Here is a 20,627-nt window from a genome sequence, read left to right as displayed (position 1 = left end):
CACTTCTTGCGAAAGTTAGAGACGGGAATATCAAAAATTTAATTCACACTGGAAATACATTTCCTCGAGTAAAATTGGAATCGGTTGAATTACCCAAATCTATTTTCATACATCATTTATTAAGTGGTAGCCCCACATATCTTCGGTGACCTTTCAATCAAAAATACGGGAGACTTCATTCCCGAGTCTTCCTCACCTTCCTCGAATTTGTCCATTTTCCGGGTATCTTATATCTCTTTGGTGCCGTAGGCCAAGATTGACCTTCATCCGGAAAGCACATCAATGCCGCTATACAACCCCCGTCACAATTATCCGTTTTCTTGTACATTCTATCAAGAAGTAGCCATTTCTCTCCGCCGTTTGACAGCAACCATTGGCATAGGCTTGAATGTCGAAAAGACTTATGAAATGCAGCGCTCCTACAGTTGGTGGTTTTCGGGCTCGACATTTCATCTCTGAGCTGCCGTGCAGCGAGAGGATACCACTTATCCGCACTCACACCGAAAGGCTTGGGAACGTGACGAGTTAACCTACCCGCCTCTTCATCTCGACTAGTCAAGGTCTTATAGTCTTTCCATCGATCATCTAAAGTTTTTTCTTCCTTTCCGGGTTGATCTCCATACACAGCGCGCGACAAGAAAGGTGTTTCAATATGCCGACTATCGGGGCCAATACGACGGTAAGCGGGGCCGATCCAGGCTTCAGTCAATTCGATGAAGGATCGTTCATAGAAGGATCCATCTTCCAGTGTACCGAATGAAAACTTCTTCCATGGTTTACCTTGGAAGAAGTCCCAGTAGTTTCGACATGTAAGGGCAAGGCAAATGATGGTAGTCGGTTCATCTTCTTCGTATAGCATGTCGAAGATCATGTTTATAATGTCTAGTGGGAAGCCCTTGAATTCGTTCTTCTTCATTGGGGCAATATTATCTAAGAGGTAATCATGTTAGCTTTTGATTTAATCAGGCACATTTTATACAAAATGATAATGGCAAAAAGTATTTGTCACAAGGAATAGAAAGTACTTACTGGCAATCGTAACCAATTCAGATTCCGGGAATTCGTAAAAAGCATCTTGGTTCTGCTTTTTGGGCTTGGGGCGGTGTTTCGAAACCATGATGCGTTTTGAGTATTTTTCAATTGGTATCTACCGTGGATCAAAGAGTTTCTGCAATTACCGTAAAGTAATCAATTTCTGTCGTTTGGTGCAGATTTTCTCTTATTGAAGAGGATAAGAGGTTGATGTGGATTTTGAAGAACGCTGTGTGGAGAGTCGGGAGCTTAAATAGGTTCGATAAAAGTCAATGTCGTATCGATTGTTCCGTATGACGTATCTAATATTTTCTACTATAAAACTTTGGGCCGTAGTGAAATAATTCACTTTGTCGAAGTTTGTGCAGCCGTATCGCTACTATGAGTTTTATCCGCTTAGAGAATTGCATACAGGATAATCATGAAGATTGAATGGAATTTCACCTTATCTTGTGAGTGGTCGTATGTTTGAGATATCGGTATACCGAAACTCATGCTATGAAAGCGGGTTTGCAATGGCAAATCATCCTTAAAGTTAGAGTTCATTAATGTGAATTAGTCAAGTAGATTTGAGAAAGAGTTTGCTTGAAAGCTCTGAAATACAAGCGAAAAAATCGTCAATTGCGAATAAGTAGACTGAGTTGAATTCCATTGTTTACTCCATATTTTTGCTCTGCTGAAACTGCGAATACATTGCTGATGCCTATCTCAAACTCTCTCACTGCGAGCTAGATTCCTTGAGTATACCTGACTACGTCGACCCCTGCAAGATAGTCTGAAAAGTCCATCAGCTTGCCGAAGCCATTTCAATCTCCCTGGTAGAATTAGCCTTCGAGAACAAAGTCCAGAGAATGGTATATAGCCATGTGAAAGATCGTAGAAAAGCTTCCTCCCATGAATCTCAACCATATAACGTAAGCTTCCACCCTCTGATCCACAACCCAGCTTATAAATTGCCCTTCAAAACCTCAAGCCCATCATCAACAAGAAGGAAATATTGTTCCCAATCTTGTTTTGAAGCGTGAACGATTGCCTCCCAAAAACACATACGCCGAGTTTTCTTGAGTACATTACCACTTGAATCGCGATCTGGAATCCGCTTTTGAATGTATTTTTCCATCAAATTCCAGAGGGAACTTTTTTGCATTTGTGTGGTTCTCGCGTATTGGTTTTTGACCGCAAGATTGGTCATCCTCAAGTTCTCTCGAAGTTGATCTTGGTCGAGTGTTTGACCGAGCATCGTTTGTCCAGGCATTATGTATCCAGTCGAAGTTACTGCAGGGTATGGTATTCCATGTAGCCAAGGTCTAATATCCGACGATGAGGGCATGTTGACTAAACGAACTGGAAGTCCCGTCGATGTGAATGTACTCACTGTTAGTCCAATTACCGAGAATCCGGGTATCGAGACTGGTACATATTGCATGAGATTACTACCGACTGTGGATACGTCTGGAGCAGCTTCTTCAACATGTTTGAGAAATTGGCGAACTGCTGCAAGATACCAATCAGTTCCCATTCCAAATGGATTGGGCAAAATAAGTTCTCCGACTGTGCGTCCTTGTGTTGATCTAATGCTATAATAGTCTCTAGTTCGCCTGATCAAATCCCACTCCTTTGGACTGTCGGTTTCATATCCATAGACAGAGCAAAGAAGGTATTGATAGAGTAGCTTTGAGAATCGGTATTCTGGAGCAAACCAATCGTTTAGGAGCTTCGCGAGACTAGGTGGAAACTCTGTTGGGTTGTAAGAGCACGGTGGTCTTGAAACGAGTAGCACTGGTTTGGGGTAAACTGAGCGGAAGAATTTATAGTAAGCGCGACCTGTAATAGCTACGCAGACTGCTGTGCATTCGTCTTTATCTTTAAGGAGCAGTTCGATAATTTGGAAGATAATTTCGACGGGGATCCGAGGATCTGCAAACACACTAGTTAGTAACAATTCTGCTACGAGACTGCAGTACTGTGATTGACCTGATCGTCTTATTAAAAGAAGGCTGTGGCTTACTCTCGATCTTTTGCAGTTGTTGGTCCTCGACTTGGCTAAGCCATTTCTCAACACGGGACTGAACCTTGGGATGTGCGGTTGATACGATATCACATTCCCACTGATTCTCTGAAGTACTACCTAGCTCGAATTTCTTGCCATTTGAAGAAGCCATCTTGTTGATTTTTAATTTGGTACGACTATCGTAAGAAAGTGATGTCGAATGTTGTTAATGCAGGGCTAGAAAGAGCAGCAAGTTGCAGAGGTAATCATTGTTCTGCGTACTTCCTAACACTATTCGGGTACAATTGAGTGAAAGGCTTACCCTATAGGTAGGTAGTGAAAGCTTTTTCATCCAGAAAGAACATTTTCATCTTTGATTCAACATTCACTTTGAGAAACTCAATACATCTTTGAGCATCCTGGGGCTATCTCGGCAATAAGGGGGGAACTCTTTGAGCCGAGGCCACCCGAAAACAATTTTGGGTTTATTTGTACAGCAATGTTATGTAAAGCAAGTAATGTGGCGGTATAACGCAAGGTGATAATGTACCGCAATATAGTAAAGACCCAAGATACCAGGACATTTATCATTTAAAGTAGACCCATTGATTCCCATCAAGTCAACTTCCTAGCATGAAGGTATTCAAGATATACAACTAAGAATGATGAATGGTATTATCATTCATAAAAGCGCCTCAAGCCTGAGAGCTGCACATACAGGTAAAGTCCTTTTCATTCTCGCTATTGTTACTTTTACCTCTCCTCGTCATGAACGAAACTAACCGAATTCGTGTAGTGTCAAAAAATGAGGCTCAGATCATTCGTTTCCACACTTTAGCTTATCAAGACCTTCGCCAAAGACACTAGTCAAGACCATCAAGCGATCAGTTGGAAAGCAATCTTGTTGCGGGAGAAGCAGCTGTTGACGAAGGTAAGATCAAATGCAAGTTCCTGAAATAATGCTAATGCGATTTACCCAACATAGTATCCAGTAATGATTCCACAGTTACAACGAAAGCCCAGATACAAGACGATCCTAAAGAAGAACCATCCACTTTTGAGAGTGCACCAACGGAAATCATCAACATAATATTGAATAATCTCCTCGAAAAAGAATCTCCTGATATCTGCTCAGCGCTTTGTTTTGGCTTAACTTCTCGCAGAAACTGGGAAATTCTTCGTAACCCGGACCACACAAACTACCTCAAAGAACACATGGACCATATTCCCAGTATCATCGATTTCAAATATGACAAGATCCCATTGTTTAATCCATATCATGAGCAACCTAGGTCGTTCTACGGCGACGGCGAAAGTATTGTGTATGACTACCTCTACAGCCTGTACTTTCTTGACGATCCGGTAAATGTCAATCAGTATCTTAAGCCTTCTCAACAAAAGCAACTCATGTTATTTAAGAAGTGGGTGGGTCCTCAATATCGTCCTCCAGATTCTTTGATCATGCCCTACTATCTATCTTGTGCTGTATTTGGGGAACGGGATGGGAAAAATGTCGAAGAACAAATTCTTATCAAGCGCTATTATGATTTCATACATTATCAAGTAGTCAGTAACAGACTCCCAAGCCCCTTGAGACTGAGTATATGGAAGGCTGTGTTTGAAGCCAGGGTTGATTATTTTCGCTGAAAGTATGCATATATGTGACTAGACAAGACCCAATTTTGCCACGAATCTATCACAGCAATAAGATAAAGACTAAATAGGGTTGATAGCTTAATTAACCAAAATTGGCATAAGATTCAATACTACAAACTACGTTTAGTGTTTCATCCATCGACTTCCTATCAGGGGAGTTTGCATTGGATTTCACACCCTCATGGTCCCATAAAATATCTTTTCAAGTGCCAATTGATGCTTTTACATACCAAAGTAAACCATCAAACTTATGAGACTTAAACAAAGTCTCTCTCGGAATATTAAGGTAGTGAAATCATCGAGTGTTTTCCTAATTTCGTGGAGTAACCATGATATCACCTAATGAACAGCTGGGCAGGCTTTATAAATTACAATAAATCAATTTATAAGTTCTATAATATGAAGGAGACCAATCAAAAGCCATATTGATATCTACATTTATTAATTAGATCACGTTTAGACGCGGATGTGAAGATTTAGGTAAACCAATTAGAGCGAATTAAGCGAATTGTCTGTAAAAATTCTCACCAACCATTCCCAGATCTAATCAGGCCAACATTCGCAGGTGATCTTAATTTTGGAATGACTCGGCCCTTCAATCATTTAAAGCATTCCAACATTCCCATCAACAAAAATTCAATCCTCCAAACACCCCATAAAGGACTTTCATTCCTTTTCTTGGGCTGCCATCACATCCATCTTCGATACACACATACACAGAATTCCTACAGTACAAAGTCAATTTCAACCTTTAAGATGCCTCCTAAGCGTCGTCCTCCTCCAAAATCTCTCGCGCCTCCCAAGTCAAAGAAATTCAGATTAGACAACGTTGCCTTGGAAACTTCGGTATCGACCACAGCCAGCATCTCAGCAGCTAGCAATGACCTATCTCTCATATCGACTTCTGCAAAGGATGGTTCCGCTGCATCTGGCAGCCAACTTCCCTTTGAAACTCAAGATAATACTCTTAGAATGTTTACTCAGGAAGATCAACTTCAATCTGTTCCCCCAGGATACGCGCTGTTTGGTAATAACATGGCAGTAAAGAACGGCCCCAACAACCAACAGAATCGCTTCAATTATGAGCCAGCATGGCAAACTAGCTGTACGTAACTGCAGCTTTTCTCTTTATCCTTCCTCTCCCATCTTCTTTTGTTTAAACGCGGCTTTGCGTCAATTAAATCTTTACTAATATCTCGCAGATAAGGCAAGATACAATGAGAGGCCAGCACAAGAAATCAAGTCGAAGGAAGATACAAGATACAATGAGAGACCAGCACAAGAAATCAAGTCGAAGGAAGATAAAATTATCTCTAAACCACCTCGTAAGAGGAGATACAATACTGCTAAGAGAAGAGGTCGGCTTCATCATTTCACATCTTTTTTCCCTCTATTTCCATTTTGCGTTTTCCCTGTTAACTCCCCAACTATTTCCATACTATCACACCATCAAGATTTTTGATGATCATTCATGTACAGTTTCTAACACCAAGGCATAAGCTGCATCTTGGTTCCATGACCTGCAATGGTCAATCTGGTGGAAGAATATGCCAGGCCATCTTCTCATTTACTGTTTGTGTTTTGTCCTCACTGTCATGTGTTGAATCCTCCAATTTTCCACCGCACCCGTATTTTAACACTCTCTATACATCTTATTCTTCTGACCTCAACTTTTTCTAATGTTCGCACTCGATTAAAAAGACTTTCAGCTAACCCATTTCCAATCATAGCCGCCAAATTCAATTTCCCCACCGAAATCATCCGTCTCATCTTCCGATGTCTCATTTCCGAACATCAAACCTTCGACAACGACCTCTGCACCGCCGTCTGCTTTGCCTTAACCTGCCGTCCCCACTGGATAATCTTCCGCTCCATCCACAGTCTCAAGATCTCCCTCCTCGTTCAAGCCCCCAGAACCTTCAACCACAAAAAGGCCTCAGTTCCCTACAGACTCGGAGATCTCTTGATCCAATGGATGCTTCCACTATACCGTCCTTTACGCTGTGTGATTCAGGATGGCAGAGTCGTGCTAGAAGGTATCGTAGCTATCACGTTATTTGTCAGTTTCGCTGCATATCCCAAAGTAGGAGGCGAGAAAGATCGTGAGCTCGAATCAAGAATCTTTGAATACAAGCGCAACTTTTTTTCCAAATTCTACTGTATCTACCATGGAATTCATTACAGTCTCGAAAACGATGTTGCAGGTCTGAATTGGTTCATCCCAAACCCGTTTCGTATGGGCCTGGAATGGTATCCTGCTACAATCCGCTTTCTCAAACAGACTATCTTTGGCTGGAAGCCCGATTGTCATTTGGATAGAGAATATCATTGGCTTACCAATAAGGAGGAGTATACTCGTCATTATCAAGTTTGGTCGATTTATAAAGGTTGGATGGTAAGAGACTGGGTTGAGGCGCAACCAGAAGCAATGGCATACAAGAGATCTCGCGGATTGGGTGAGGATCAGACGAAAATAGGTATGAGGGATGGCTTTGAGATGCTGAAGTTGGTGGATGTGCAAAGTGTGGAGCATAAGCAGAGGGTTCAGGAGGTTGTGTCTGAGATGATGAAGATCGTTCCGAATCAGAGAGTTTGCTTAGAGGAATGCAGTTGTGAAGATATCTATCTGGCACATTAGGGCGGGATATGGTAATTTGATGTTACTAGTCCTTTTTTTGAGTTAGGGCTGTGGCAGAGAGGTGGTGTGATTGCTGCCTCGAAACTTTCACTTCTTTCCCGAGCAACTATGCCCGAGTGACTACTCCTTCATGGATGATGTCAACTCTGGTATAATGCTTCGACTTTCACCTACCTTGCGGGATTAAGCAATCTCTTGTTGGCATGCTGCAGACACTGGATACACATTGCATGGATATGTCGTTGTCTCAGATTGCCAACAATAGCGCTGGATTGTTTAAACCGTCTTATTTTAGTTTAGTTTATGAATAATGAATCTCATCTCTTTCAACCCATTAGACCTTTTTGTGCACAATCATGGCTCTATAGGATAGCAATTGAGTCTGAATAAAGGGATAAGCAAGGAATTATTCCTAACAATGCTGAACTAGTAATACTGCCCTGTCTTTTGATCAATATGGTTTAGCTGCAACAAGTCGTGATATGGGCTCATGCAAAGACTATATAACCATATGGTATGTATATCGTCTTCTAAGTTACAGGTCCCACAGTCTATAAGTGTTGTACAAGACAGGACTTTACCACAACAGACTCCGAGGGCATTCAGGGGGGTGAGGTTTTTATACCCTCCACTCCCCTATTTAACTTTATTCAATTAGACATGCTTAAGCGTATTACGTAGTAAGCGTAGCAACCGCTATAGGCAGTCTATAGATTAACAATATACTACTACTCCAGTATGTATAATACGAACCACATTCCAACTCACCATTTCCCTTCACACAAAGTGAAAGAAGAGAAGTATATGTAGAGCATGATATAAAGTATACCGACCTATCTACAACCAAATCCGCGGGACGACAATACGATTCTATGATTTCTTTTGTTTACATCAAGATTCTAAAACACGTTCCAATACCTCTAATCTTTCGAATGATATTACATATTTCACTCCGTGCTGATATTAATATCGGGAGAGAAATCTAACACAATATATCTACTCATTTCACAATATATCCTACCATTCCAATTCTATCACTCCGATCCAATCACACCAATCCCACACAATCTCCAATTCCACTGCATATCCTCTCAATCTCCCTCCAATTTCCCCATCAACCCTTCTTCAATCCCGCGGAGCAAGTCAAGTATTCGTATATTGTCCACGCCCACGCGTGTTCGATATATCTATATTCGTATATATCGGTTCCAAAGCTGGAATGCCATGTGTATGTAGTGATACTTATGGATATAATTTGATCGACTTGTTGGATTATCTCTACATGGTTTCTTTCATTCACTTATTCATTCGTTCTTTTTAATTGAGAGGAAAAGACAAGAAAAGAACTTGTTTCATATATATACATATACACATATACATACAGAACCAATAACAAAGTGTTCATACTACACTACCTACCTACCCACCCAGTCAGCTCTCCTTACATTAACCGAAAAAATCATATCATATCATATCATGTGATACCACACTCAGCCGATATTATATTAGTGTAGTGTATTGCTACATATCACATTTCTTTCATAGGGTTTACTTTTATTAGTTATTTTTCTGCTTTCTTTCTTTCTTTTTCTTCTGAATCCGAGGCTTGAATTTCTCGTTTTTTTTTGAGATAGGATAGGATAGGATAGTGCTATGTGTGTTTGTTTTATACGTTTATTTAATAATCTTTTTTTTTTTTTTTAATTTTTTCTTATAGAATTCTTTTTCTCTCTCAACTCTCGAATCTCCAAATGTGAATTGCATGTATGAACTTCGCTCTATCTTCCCTATATACAACATACACCAGTGATTTTCTAATACTCGTTGCTACCATAACCACTATACCCCTCTTTGCATCCCTCCTCCGCCCTCACTCCCCCTCATCTCTCTCATATTCAACAGTCTCCTCTTTTCGATTTCAGTATCGCGAATGAAGATCAACTTCCGGAGGTATAGCAAATAATAATATTCCACCCATACTCATATCCCATTCAACATACATACAAATACACAAATGAGATACGGACTCGGATTTATACTAATCGATCAAAACATCTTTCTTACTTTGAGATTACTAATCGGTATCGATTTTCATCGTTAATACTTGTATATATGTACTCCAAACTCCCTCTCCTTCCTTCCTTCCGTGTAATAAAATACAATACCAAACATATCCACGATATCTCCCTAGATAAATTTCATCTCACAATCCATCCACCATCCTCCATTCATCCCGACCAGACCAGAACAGATGCGATGACCTCATAGTCCAGTCCAAGCATCAATCCATCAATCCATCAGCATATCCCACCAATCAGATCTCGAGAATGCAAGTCTCACGTGACCTTCCAAAACAAAATGTTGCACGTCTAGAATTTGAGGGTCGATACCTGCAATTTGGAATGCGGGGGTGGTCGGTCGGTTGGTGGGGGACTGGGATGAATGAAAGGATGGATATTATATTTTGGTTGCTGGACTGGGTGGTGGGTGATTGGTGGTGAGAGGAATGATGAATGAATTCTTGAATGAACAGTGTGATATTCAAATTTAAATTATTATACTGAGCTTGTTTTTATGCTTGTGTTATTGTTATACTGGGTTATTTCTGCGTTAATGGTACTGTGCTTTAATATATGTGCTTCAATATATGTGCTTCAATATATGTGCTTCAAGTATACTCATAAGTACGATGTAAAACCCAATTCAACAAATTTCACATGAACGAGATTCTTACCGAATTACCGACTTACCACATATCCTCCGATCCCTCCTTTCGGGAAGCGCACCCGAGATTTGTAGAGGGAGAGACGATTGCAAGATCACGCGTTCCTTATGAGGTGTCTATGAAAGTAACTAACAAGTATGTGAACTTGATCAGACGGACGCAATACATACACCTACCTACTTGTGCATTGTATGATTTGCGGACAATATCCAATGGAAGTGTTCACTGTGTTGTGGTGGAACATAGGCATTATGGATGAATTATGTTGTATGTATGCTGTCGAGACTGTGTGACTATCTCTCAACATTGACTCGTGAAAGCATGAAAATCCCCTCGTATGCGTTCGTATCTGTTTGCAGCATCGTATCGCATCTTAGCTCAGCAGCTTCAGCTATCCACCAGTACCCAATTTCTGGGCTGCCCTTGGAACTAAGATGGGATTCGGTTAGATCTGAGACACGTGGTGGGTGATTTACAGATTGGAGGATCTGAATGACGAAATTTGACTGCATGTCGCAGCATTTGGCAATTGGGGAGGTTATTCTAAGATCGAGATGGAGTAATGAGAGGAGGTGATCTCTCTTGGAGGTCTTGGGGAATTTCGAAAGGTTCAGCTCTCAGCTCTTGATGTTGATGTTGATGTTGATGTTGGTGGAGAAACCACCCGATAGTTACCGTCACTTTATTAATTGTGTGCTGATCCAGAAGGAGATGCGGAGAGCTGGATGGGCATTCAGGTCTGATTTGAGTGGAGCGACGGCCAAAGAACAATTCAGGAAGGAGGAAGAATGTTTGACAAAAGCAGCATTAGATCCAGGGTCTCATTCGCCTTCAAGGGAAGGGAAGGTTACATTGATGGAGCGATGGAGAGAGAGCGAGATGGAGGCGAGAGAGGCAATCGAACATTTCCACATCGTCTTGCACAGAATCTCGCGGGCGAATATGAATATGATTAAAAATCAAGATTGCATTTGTAAATGTTCTGGAATGAATGGAAATCAATTTCCAATGCAATTCTTTCGCTGGCAAATTCTTTTTCAAATCTTTTGCAATTCCTGCGTAAAATTTACATAATTATTAGACTTCTCGGGGAAAAAATGATCAATTTTTAATTTCTATCGCGTGATGTGGAAACCTGAGGCATTCATTAATCGCACGCCATTTTGAGACTGATCGGTCGCCTCTTTGGAGCGAAGGGTGAAGGGTGAAGGGTGAAGGGTGAAGGGAAGTGAAGACAAGTAAAGTTGATGATGGAGAGAAGATAGAAAATAGAAAATAGAAAACAATTCCATACAACACCACACAATATCAACAACAACAACAACACAACGCAGCACAATGCTATTTTAATCGCTTTGTGACTATAAAGTCCCATCACAATTGATACACTAATCTCATCATCTTACCCCAGAATTCGATATTGTGTCAAAAAGAAGTACCGGCAGAGACGCTACCTACTTATTATTACATCCACATCCACAAGTCTTCATCCACAAGTCTTCATCCATTTCATCTATACACCGACACGGATTGTCTGATCGAAAGAGCAAAAATATCACAATATCCAAAGATTACACCTAGTGCTAGCGACCTTCTTCCCGACCTGCCTACCTACCTGGGTAATATCACACTAAATATCTTAGTCCCTGGTCAAAACAACACCGAAGCACGCAATAACCCAAAAAATTGACCTCAACCTCGCCCACCAACCCGGCTAGCTACTCATACTCAGCGACCCTCTATTAATTTGACTGGCGATTGCGCACGCAGCAGCAGGAGAAGAACAAGAACAAGAAGAAGAGAGACAACTCAGCAAACAGAGGAAAAGAAAACTTCCACTCGATGAATTGACATAAAAGACTCTATTCATGATTATCGAACCTTACTTCAACATATTGCGTGTTCGATACATCCATTGCATTACTTTACCTTCCTCGTCCTGGTCTTAACACCAATCCATTTCGCCATACTACTGGTCCTCTCCACCATTCCCTAATATTTCACCATAACATGGTCACTATGGCGTCAAATCATGACGAATCTTCAGCATTGCGCCATAACGTCGAATTGGATCTGGAGCGGTCAAGAAAGAATACTTCAACGGGAGACATTCGAGAATTATGTTTAGCATCCAAAGAACCATCGAATCGCGAAAGTCTCGATACTGATATAGTTGAATCCATTGCACCTCTCTCAATGGAAGACAATTGCAGAGCCGATCACGATCATTCAGATCCGACAATCACCATCTCGTCGACAAGTAAATTGGCTGGTCAAACAGTTGCGCCTTTCCTTGCGAAACATATTCCAGAACAATACGCTCCTTTTGGTCCCCCACAAACCACATCACTCTCACGGAAGGATCCCAATACAAAATACTGTTATCGACATCGACCAGATTCAAAATGTCGAAGAACCGCAGATGAACCTACAATGGAGAATCTACAAAGAGTGCGTCACACAATCTACCCCTCGCATTTCACCATCCCACCCCTCTCACGGCCCCCACACACCTACTAACATGATCACAGGAACTTGAGACCTTGTCGCAATCAGATCAACAAGGTATCTCTCACGTTTGGACTCTCTTCTCTGCTGCGCCATCGAAACATCGAAACCTTATGCTGCAAGGCATCCTATCGCAATGCTGCTTTCCACAATTATCCTACATCTCCTCCTCTGTCAAGAACCTCATTCGAATTGACTTCATCACAGCTTTACCTTCCGAAATCTCCTTCAAAATTCTCTGTTATCTCGATACAACTTCCTTATGCAAAGCTGCTCAAGTCAGTAGACAATGGCGAATAATGGCAGACGATGATGTTGTTTGGCACAAGATGTGTGAACAACATATTGATAGAAAGTGTACAAAGTGCGGATGGGGTTTACCATTATTGGAACGAAAACGATTGAGGGATTGGAAAAGACAACAACAATTGCGAGCTACAGGATTGGGCCTTAATGGCCAATCGCCTCAAATTACAGCCATGTCGGATACTTTGCGCAATACGGAAACAAGTGTTGTGACATTAAATGCCTCGGGGAAGAGAAGTGCTCCTGAGTCGGAGTCCTCAGAAGAAAGTTCAAAGCGACAACGTACCAATCCGGAGGAATCATGTCTGGGAAGACCAAGATTTAGGCCATGGAAGGATGTATACAAGGATCGATTCAAGGTTGGAACGAATTGGAAATATGGTCGATGCTCATTAAAAATATTCCGAGGTCATTCGAATGGTGTTACTTGTCTACAATTCGATGACAATATTCTCGCTACTGGATCATATGATGCGACTATCAAGATTTGGGATATTGAGACGGGAGAATGTTTACGAACTTTACGGGGTCACACGTCTGGAATTCGAACATTACAATTTGATGATACCAAGTTGATCAGTGGAAGTCTTGATAGAAGTATTCGAGTTTGGAATTGGCGCACTGGAGAATGCATGTCTTCTTATCCAGGTCATACTGATGGAGTTGTTGGTCTTCACTTTGAAGGAAATCTTTTGGCCTCAGGTTCCATTGACCGAACGGTTAAGGTCTGGAATTTTGAAGATAAATCTACATTCGGTTTACGGGGTCATAAAGATTGGGTTAACGCTGTCAAAGTTGATTCTGCTTCCAGAACATTATTTTCTGCTTCTGATGATTGTACCATTCGACTTTGGGATCTTGACACTCGGCGTACAATTCAGACTTTTGAAGGTCATGTGGGTCCAGTCCAACAAGTCACCATTCTACCACCAGAGTATGAATTTGATGATGTGGATGTTGAAGAAGCAGACGATGGAACATCAAGTACATCATCATCAACTGATCTCAACCGACCAATAGGAGAAAGTTGTTCTTCATCTCAAAGTTCCTCTCTCTTCGATTCTTGGCCAGCAGGCCGCCCTTGTCCTCCTCGCTATATCCTCACTGGTGCTTTGGACAACAATCTTCGTCTCTGGGATGTATCAACAGGTCGCTGTCTTAAAACACTCTTTGGTCATGTAGAAGGTGTATGGGCACTTGCAGGTGATACATTGAGAGTTGTTAGTGGAGCCCAAGATATGATGACGAAAGTGTGGGATGCAAGGACGGGAAAATGTGATAGGACATTTACAGGTCACAGAGGTCCAGTCACATGTATTGGACTAAGTGATAGTAGGATGTGTACAGGAAGTGAGGATTGTGAGGTTAGACTTTATAGTTTCAAGGGGGAAGTAGGGGGGCAGGAAAAAGAGAACGAATGTACGGGCTTCATTGAGGAAGAGATGACACTTGTTTAAGGGAAGTGGAGATAATTTTCGTTTTGGGTTTGATTTAAGTCAAAGGCCGACTGGCTATTTATGGACGGATGGAAAGATACCTTTTTGCAATGTTCGTCGTTGATGGGTTCCTTTCAAGATATTTATTGGCAAACATCAAATGGAATTTATAATGGGAGTTTGGAAATTGGGATTGATATGAATCAATGGGATATGGCTTTTTTTATCAATGGATGGAGGTGTTTGGGAGTTCAAATAGGCAAGGTCGGACCAGATGTTTTGATTGTTTATCAGATGATGAACTGGGAGATTCTTTGAATTACAAGTGGTGGATGGGATGGATGGGTTTGAAGAGTATGATTGGTTCTAATCATATTGACAAAATCCTTATTGTGCTTCGTGGCATGGGGGATGGATTAGATAAAATCTATTTATATAGTGAAGTTGTAATGAATATAGTATTGAATATTATTGAATGACTGAATTGAACTGAATTGGCAGGAGTGAAATAGAATGAAAGGAATTGAAGTACTTGGGATTTATGATGGAGGGTTGTAGATGAAAGTTTTAATAAATGTATTAGGTGTTTAAGGGGTATGTGTTTATGTGTTTATGTTTTGGTGGTTTTGGTTTGGTTTCGGATTCAGATAGTATTCGGTTATAGTCACAGCATTGGTCCTCATAGCTATGGAATGTATGATTCTTGGAATTCATTTCAGAAAACCACAATCTTTGATTGGGCTAAGAAGATTTAGTGTCCAGCTTATTCCAGGCATCGTCCCTTGACTCAAGTCCAAGACGAGTCACTTAAAGTTGCAACGGAGATACTTGAGCTTCATCAGGATGCTACACAATCCAATATAGTAAGTGAATTGTATAGTAATGATAATGGAATGTCTGAAAATATCCGGACAAACAAATGGGGAAAGTACCCAGATGACATTATGTTTCTTACAATCTATTATGGAGATAATTTATGGGAGCCGGAACTTCGTCTCCACGAATAATTATGCTAGTAATGTAGGTACAATTAGCAATATATCTAAATTTCAATACCTCAATCTTCGTGATATGCATGAAACAGTTATGTACGTATGATTCTAGAGATCATAATTATGGGCAGACATGATCCAATCAAGGAACCTTCACATACACGACTATCGAGATCTATTTAACTTGGAATTTCTTCCAGCGTTGATTGTTTCATTTTAAATGAGCCTGGATCCATCGTTTGAGAGGATTCCAAAGCGTAAATTGGAACATTTTCGAGTCAGCTGTGCAGAATTAGTAAAGGAATATGCTACAGAATCATGATAAGAGGCAAATTGCAGAACAAACAGCTGCATTCCCCTGGAATGTCATGTCCTATCTGTTTGGAATTCTGTCGTCCAATCCAAATAATTCTTCTAGGCGTACCTCTGTCAATCCATGTCTTGGAAATTGGCCATTAAACTTGTTGTGGTGACAGCATACACTATGGAAGATTAACACCATATTATACAAACATTTTGATGAAAGGGTACTGACAGTTAGGAGACTGAACGATTCGACAATCCTCAGAATATGTTTCTCTTCTTCCAATTTCCAGGTGATTAAGACATTTGGTCAAAAAGACACAGGTCTCTTGTCTTCACCTCCGCCGCACTCTGATGATGCAAATATCTATTATCCTTTTTCCTCATTTTCAGGATATGGTATTGTGATCCCCATGGTACTGCTCGCTTGTTTTTAGGCTTCTGAGATGTGAAGAGTTGAGCATGGTTATATAGATTCATTGGCTAGAGTGCGAGATTCAGGTGAGAGCATAACCTCAATCTAACGGGTGAAATATATAGAAAGTTCCATGGAAATCAAACGATCTTTCTGGGCAAATATATCTTCTCAAGACTACGCCTCTAATCCAGGGTATTATCTCGCACATCGCGCCGCGGGTACACGCGGTGATATAAATAAGGATTTATCTAAAGTTAATTGTTTATATGATATCAGGGATTAAGACTTAACATTACTTGAAACAATTTATTATTTATGGGACCGTTGCTGAGATAGTTTACATATATTGTTTTTCTACAGCGGTGCAAAATGAGCCAAATGTTTACTCGCTTAGCCATGGCACGCACGTTCCTGACCCAATTTTAATTGGTCCGGATGCATTGAGAACTCACTAGCCGAATGAGAGGCAGATTTAAACTTGGATCATGCCTTTGATAAACATTCCTAAGCAGATAGATAGCCGTATGAAGAACACATATAATCCCGCAGACTTTGAAGTTTATGTTTACATTTTTCAAGAATAGTTTCCAAACTCTTCATATCAACACTGCAAATTTCCAAACCTTTAACCCCTGCGCCCCCACCTCGAGGCAAGTAACAGAAACCTATATCTAATTACCCACTTGTTTTCAAAGTCAAAATTTTACGGAGAAGATTTGTCTCCAACATAATCTATAATCACATCCATAAATGAATCGAAATAACTACGCTACATTACAAGAATCCAATTTCAAAACTCTCCTTCCATCACCTTTTAATCGACTTCAAACATCCGCTAAGTCTACGAGGATCCCATCGCGAAATCTTCTCAGAGCTCAAAAGCGCAACGTAAAACAGTCCGTTGAGAAAGCAGAAGCTCTGGATGAATGGGTTCATATTATGCCAGAGTTCATCGAAGGCCACGATGCTGAACCAAAATGCCATACATCCAAGCTAGGATCTCCATTCGAACTTGTTGAGAAGACTTCTGTCAGGTTGAGGCGTGGCAGAAGGCAGCGTAGAGGTACGAAGATTATTCAAAACACTCGACTTGGTCGGCGTTCGAAGTAAATGGATCATAGTTATGAACGAACGTTCGGTTGTACAGGAGGGCGAAGCTCCATCCGACTGATGGGAAATAGAGCTCGGCTGTGCCTTCTAGGACGGATTAATACAGAGATAGCTGAAATTTGTTGTACTTTTAGTTATACGAGCAGGGATATTTTTGCTGGGTAGATCGGTGCATAGTTCTTGAGTATTCAAGCAATGGTTATCAAATTTCTTTTATAAAAAAAAGCTAAGGGGCATTCCAGTTGATATGTATAGCAAAATAAATTTTATTTCTTCCTGAGCTGGGCGATCAAGGCTGAAATTCAATCTTTCCACGTAGAATTAGGCAATACGTCCTTGCAAACATATCCACGGGTAATTGATGTGATGTGAATTTTAGTATCTATTAATGTGTGTATTGTGACTTTCTAACATATTCTAGACGCGACTTCGGATCATCGTGTCGTTTTGCAATGCTATCTACTTTTACGAAACTTTGAATGCTATTGGCAGATAAATACCATTGAGCTGTGCGTAATTTTACCTTCTATGCATTCAGATCGTGCAACCATCAGCTGCGTATACTAGCATACCCATATTTTTCTTCTCGAATTTTATAAAATGGTGAGAGAAGAGGCGGGAGTATGAACAAAAGATAGTGAACATGCGCTCAAGTCAATGATCTCGCGGCTTCCGAATGAAAAGGGAAGCACAATTACCCGAGATTTATGAATATGTACACACTACGGTTGAGACATAACAGCCCATTTCTCGAATACATGTACGGCCGCAAAACATTGTTGAATTTTCAAGCTCAACTCATGCTAGTACGGCGAATAGTGCAGCGCCGAAACCAGTGTTGCTGATTGATGAATGGTTTCAGAGCCGTAAGTAATTGAGGTAGAATTTATATAGCCCAAAGGCACCCCAAGATGAGATGGTTCTCTTCTTCACATGTTCTTAAACCTTCAGATCTAAGAAAGTCCAAAATTTGATCCTTCTAATTTTCATTCAATCAACATCACGCAACTTAACACTATTAAAATTTCCAACTGAAGTAACGAGCCGGTTTAGATTCTCATAAAACTCAGCTTTTGTCAACAAGAGATCTATCTTTCTCTCCAATATGCCCGAACAACTCGGAAAAAAGACACCCCCTCGACCATCGCAAAAATTTAAACAGTTCTCAAGCCGGCTTTCACATTCTCTATACCTACTACACTGTGAGGCGAATACGGTTCCTTCTCGGAGTCGCTTTCTTGACCAAAGAAAAGGTCTACTAGCCAAAGCCAAGGAAGCTCACGGTAGCAAAACTAAAAGAAGACCAGCTTTTAGAAGAAAACTCCAAAGTGGAGTTATACTATGCCCAATCCGTCTGGCAAATAATAAAAGTTTGCTATTAACAGCCAATCGACCAACCGAGACTCGAACAAAAGCTCCCGTGATCATAAACTTAGTGTCAGAAGATGAGGGTATAGAAAATGAGGAAACAGAGAGCGAGGATTACGAAAGTGGAAATGAGAATAGGAGCGAAGATGATACTGAAGAAGATGATGAAAGCGCCATGCCAGTTTCAAAAGACGCACAGAAGACCTGGGTAGTTAAAAATGTCGCAGGAAATTCGAGTAAGACACATACGCATAAACGTAGTAGCAAAGTTGTAGATGGTGAAGCAAAAGAAGAATGTTGCTGTGTTTCATTTAGGAAACGCACAGCAAAATTCAAGAGTTTGCCGCTCAACAAGGGCATCCCTGAAGGGTTCACAGGCAGTACCACTGCTTTCAGAGACGAAAAAGATCAATACAGTGAATATAACCAAGGTAGTGAAGACAGCGAAGAATATGACGAGGGCGACGAGAGCGATGAAGAAATAGGTACTCATTTTTTGCCTTCAACATATACAGGGAACTCATTGAATCTTCCGATCGCTAAGGGCACGGTCTCTGGACCCAGGCGTGACAAAGGGCTTGCGTTGGCACTTCATCGGCTAGAAGAACGCGCTGTTTTTACTTCACAAAATTCGAAACAAACACCACATATCACAACTTATCATGGTAATGTGACCCAGGTAGATCAGAGATCTATTCGCGGAAAAAAGCTTATGCCAGAGAATCAGAAGGAAAACGGAAAGTTTATCTCATCGGAAATTTCAACACTCAAGATAAAGGGCCTCTCACGCGGCAGAGGCATGACGAATCTGGGAGTCAAGCGCGGAAGAAACGGCATGCGGAAAATACAAAGAGATGAGGGAGACATTGGAACCGAAGAAGAGAATAAAGAAGAGTCTACAGTCCTTCCTGCACATTCAGATTCAATTCCTCCGAAGAACATGTCATCAGCAAAGGCTAGCAAGGCTCTAGAGAACAAACAAAAGTTGAACGCTGTGTCAAGAACTACAAAAAAACAGGAGAATAAGGTACAACCAAAGTCATTTTCCACTCCATCTCCGCTCTTACCAGATGGATCAGTATCGAAGCGTCAAAAGACAGCGGCGGTCAAGTCGCAGAACAAAGTGAATAAGGATATCGACGGAGCGCTACAGGTTGGGTACATGTATCGACCCATTCCAGAGAGAGTTATAAATCATAGCTCGCCCAGGGAAACTTCCAAAGCCATATCAGCAAAGTGTTTCGCCGATCTTCCAGGCTTGGTAATTCGTCAAATCGTAGATACCCTTTGTGAACAGGATGATGGAAAGCTCATTTCTTCAATATGCTTCGGACTCACCTGTAAGCTTCATTGGGCTTTTTTTAAGGCCCGGTGGTATCCGCCTGGTTGTGATGCAATCTACGAAGGCTATCTACCAAAAGAAGACCAAGCACTTCTCGCACCTTTGCTTCAGAATTGGGTTCCAGAAAGTTATCGAAAGATGTTAGGGAATGGTGGTAAAGGTGGTCCAAGCTTGACTCCCATGTTCTTGTCGAAGATTCAATACGGGGAGGGGTATACGAGAGAAGAGGAACGATTAGAGAAAAGATACGTAGCCTCTCTCTCCATTCTTGATGCTACGAATCTAGATGGTATGCAGCTAAAGTCCAGCCGTGGCTTACATGCTATGATAGATAACACGATTGATTTGCCAAGCCCGCATGGAATGGGTCATTCTTGGTACGATGCTAGTGCCTCTGAATACTTATTCCTGGTTGAGGAATGGGAGTATTCAACACTCAATGGTGATGGTCCTGGATTCAAAACCATTTGTGAGTCGTGGCATACTTTTCAAAATACTTGTTTGTGGGAATGGGTCAACGGGAAGGATTTCAATCAGTTTCAGGAAGATTGGATGGATGACGAGGGGATGAAAGGAAGGCAAGAGGTCAAGCAGACTTTGCTCGCGTTTGACGAGAAGGTGAAACAGTTTGAGAGTATTAATCGTGATTTGGAAGATACGATTGTCGCTGGTACTATTGATGAAATGGTAACGGAGGATACTATCTAGGTATTATGAAAGCCGCATTAGACAAGTCAGTTTGATACACGGATAAGCTTTTAATTAAGCTTCAATATTATGTCATCTTTCTAGAATTGTGCTAC

At 41.1% G+C, this 20,627-nt stretch overlaps 5 protein-coding genes across 5 annotated transcripts; 3 read left to right on the top strand and 2 right to left on the bottom strand.

The window, feature by feature from the left end:
- Positions 1-75: 75 nt before the first annotated feature.
- BCIN_07g06940 (hypothetical protein) lies at positions 76-1,314 on the bottom strand. Its single transcript, XM_024694268.1, has 2 exons — positions 1,030-1,314; positions 76-930 (listed from the first exon to the last, which is right to left on the bottom strand). The coding sequence occupies exons 1-2, from the start codon at positions 1,115-1,117 to the stop codon at positions 176-178; spliced, it is 843 nt and encodes a 280-aa protein (XP_024550057.1). The 5' UTR covers positions 1,118-1,314; the 3' UTR covers positions 76-175.
- Positions 1,315-1,825: 511 nt separating this feature from the next.
- Positions 1,826-3,224, bottom strand: BCIN_07g06930 (hypothetical protein). The gene is made up of 2 exons (XM_001549766.2): positions 3,041-3,224; positions 1,826-2,949 (listed from the first exon to the last, which is right to left on the bottom strand). The coding sequence occupies exons 1-2, from the start codon at positions 3,192-3,194 to the stop codon at positions 1,979-1,981; spliced, it is 1,125 nt and encodes a 374-aa protein (XP_001549816.1). The 5' UTR covers positions 3,195-3,224; the 3' UTR covers positions 1,826-1,978.
- A 2,114-nt stretch (positions 3,225-5,338) lies between these two features.
- Positions 5,339-7,650, top strand: BCIN_07g06920 (hypothetical protein). Its single transcript, XM_024694267.1, has 3 exons — positions 5,339-5,783; positions 5,881-6,036; positions 6,409-7,650. The coding sequence occupies exons 1-3, from the start codon at positions 5,435-5,437 to the stop codon at positions 7,314-7,316; spliced, it is 1,413 nt and encodes a 470-aa protein (XP_024550056.1). The 5' UTR covers positions 5,339-5,434; the 3' UTR covers positions 7,317-7,650.
- A 3,442-nt stretch (positions 7,651-11,092) lies between these two features.
- Bcmet30 lies at positions 11,093-14,762 on the top strand. Its single transcript, XM_001549763.2, has 2 exons — positions 11,093-12,492; positions 12,573-14,762. The coding sequence occupies exons 1-2, from the start codon at positions 12,052-12,054 to the stop codon at positions 14,310-14,312; spliced, it is 2,181 nt and encodes a 726-aa protein (XP_001549813.2). The 5' UTR covers positions 11,093-12,051; the 3' UTR covers positions 14,313-14,762.
- Positions 14,763-18,049: 3,287 nt separating this feature from the next.
- Positions 18,050-20,615, top strand: BCIN_07g06900 (hypothetical protein). The gene has a single exon (XM_001549762.2). It carries the CDS (start codon positions 18,220-18,222, stop codon positions 20,530-20,532), a length of 2,313 nt encoding a protein of 770 aa, XP_001549812.2. The 5' UTR covers positions 18,050-18,219; the 3' UTR covers positions 20,533-20,615.
- Positions 20,616-20,627: the final 12 nt, after the last annotated feature.

The sequence above is a fragment of the Botrytis cinerea genome, chromosome 7 (assembly GCF_000143535.2).
Source record: "Botrytis cinerea B05.10 chromosome 7, complete sequence".
Lineage (NCBI taxonomy): Eukaryota > Fungi > Ascomycota > Leotiomycetes > Helotiales > Sclerotiniaceae > Botrytis > Botrytis cinerea.
This window is presented reverse-complemented; position numbering and strand designations above follow the sequence as displayed.

What these genes read in the sequence shown, in the direction of transcription:
- BCIN_07g06940 (XM_024694268.1), bottom strand. Translation starts at nt 1,117, where the DNA reads ATGGTTTCGAAACACCGCCCCAAGCCCAAAAAGCAGAACCAAGATGCT. An exon ending in TGAATTGGTTACGATTGCCA is followed by an intron (nt 931 to 1,029) that starts GTAAGTACTTTC and finishes ATTACCTCTTAG; the next exon opens with ATAATATTGCCCCAATGAAG.
- BCIN_07g06930 (XM_001549766.2), bottom strand. Translation starts at nt 3,194, where the DNA reads ATGGCTTCTTCAAATGGCAAGAAATTCGAGCTAGGTAGTACTTCAGAG. An exon ending in ACAACTGCAAAAGATCGAGA is followed by an intron (nt 2,950 to 3,040) that starts GTAAGCCACAGC and finishes GTGTGTTTGCAG; the next exon opens with ATCCTCGGATCCCCGTCGAA.
- BCIN_07g06900 (XM_001549762.2), top strand. Translation starts at nt 18,220, where the DNA reads ATGCCCGAACAACTCGGAAAAAAGACACCCCCTCGACCATCGCAAAAA.
- Bcmet30 (XM_001549763.2), top strand. Translation starts at nt 12,052, where the DNA reads ATGGTCACTATGGCGTCAAATCATGACGAATCTTCAGCATTGCGCCAT. An exon ending in CAATGGAGAATCTACAAAGA is followed by an intron (nt 12,493 to 12,572) that starts GTGCGTCACACA and finishes ACATGATCACAG; the next exon opens with GAACTTGAGACCTTGTCGCA.
- BCIN_07g06920 (XM_024694267.1), top strand. Translation starts at nt 5,435, where the DNA reads ATGCCTCCTAAGCGTCGTCCTCCTCCAAAATCTCTCGCGCCTCCCAAG. An exon ending in GCCAGCATGGCAAACTAGCT is followed by an intron (nt 5,784 to 5,880) that starts GTACGTAACTGC and finishes AATATCTCGCAG; the next exon opens with ATAAGGCAAGATACAATGAG. An exon ending in CAATACTGCTAAGAGAAGAG is followed by an intron (nt 6,037 to 6,408) that starts GTCGGCTTCATC and finishes TTCCAATCATAG; the next exon opens with CCGCCAAATTCAATTTCCCC.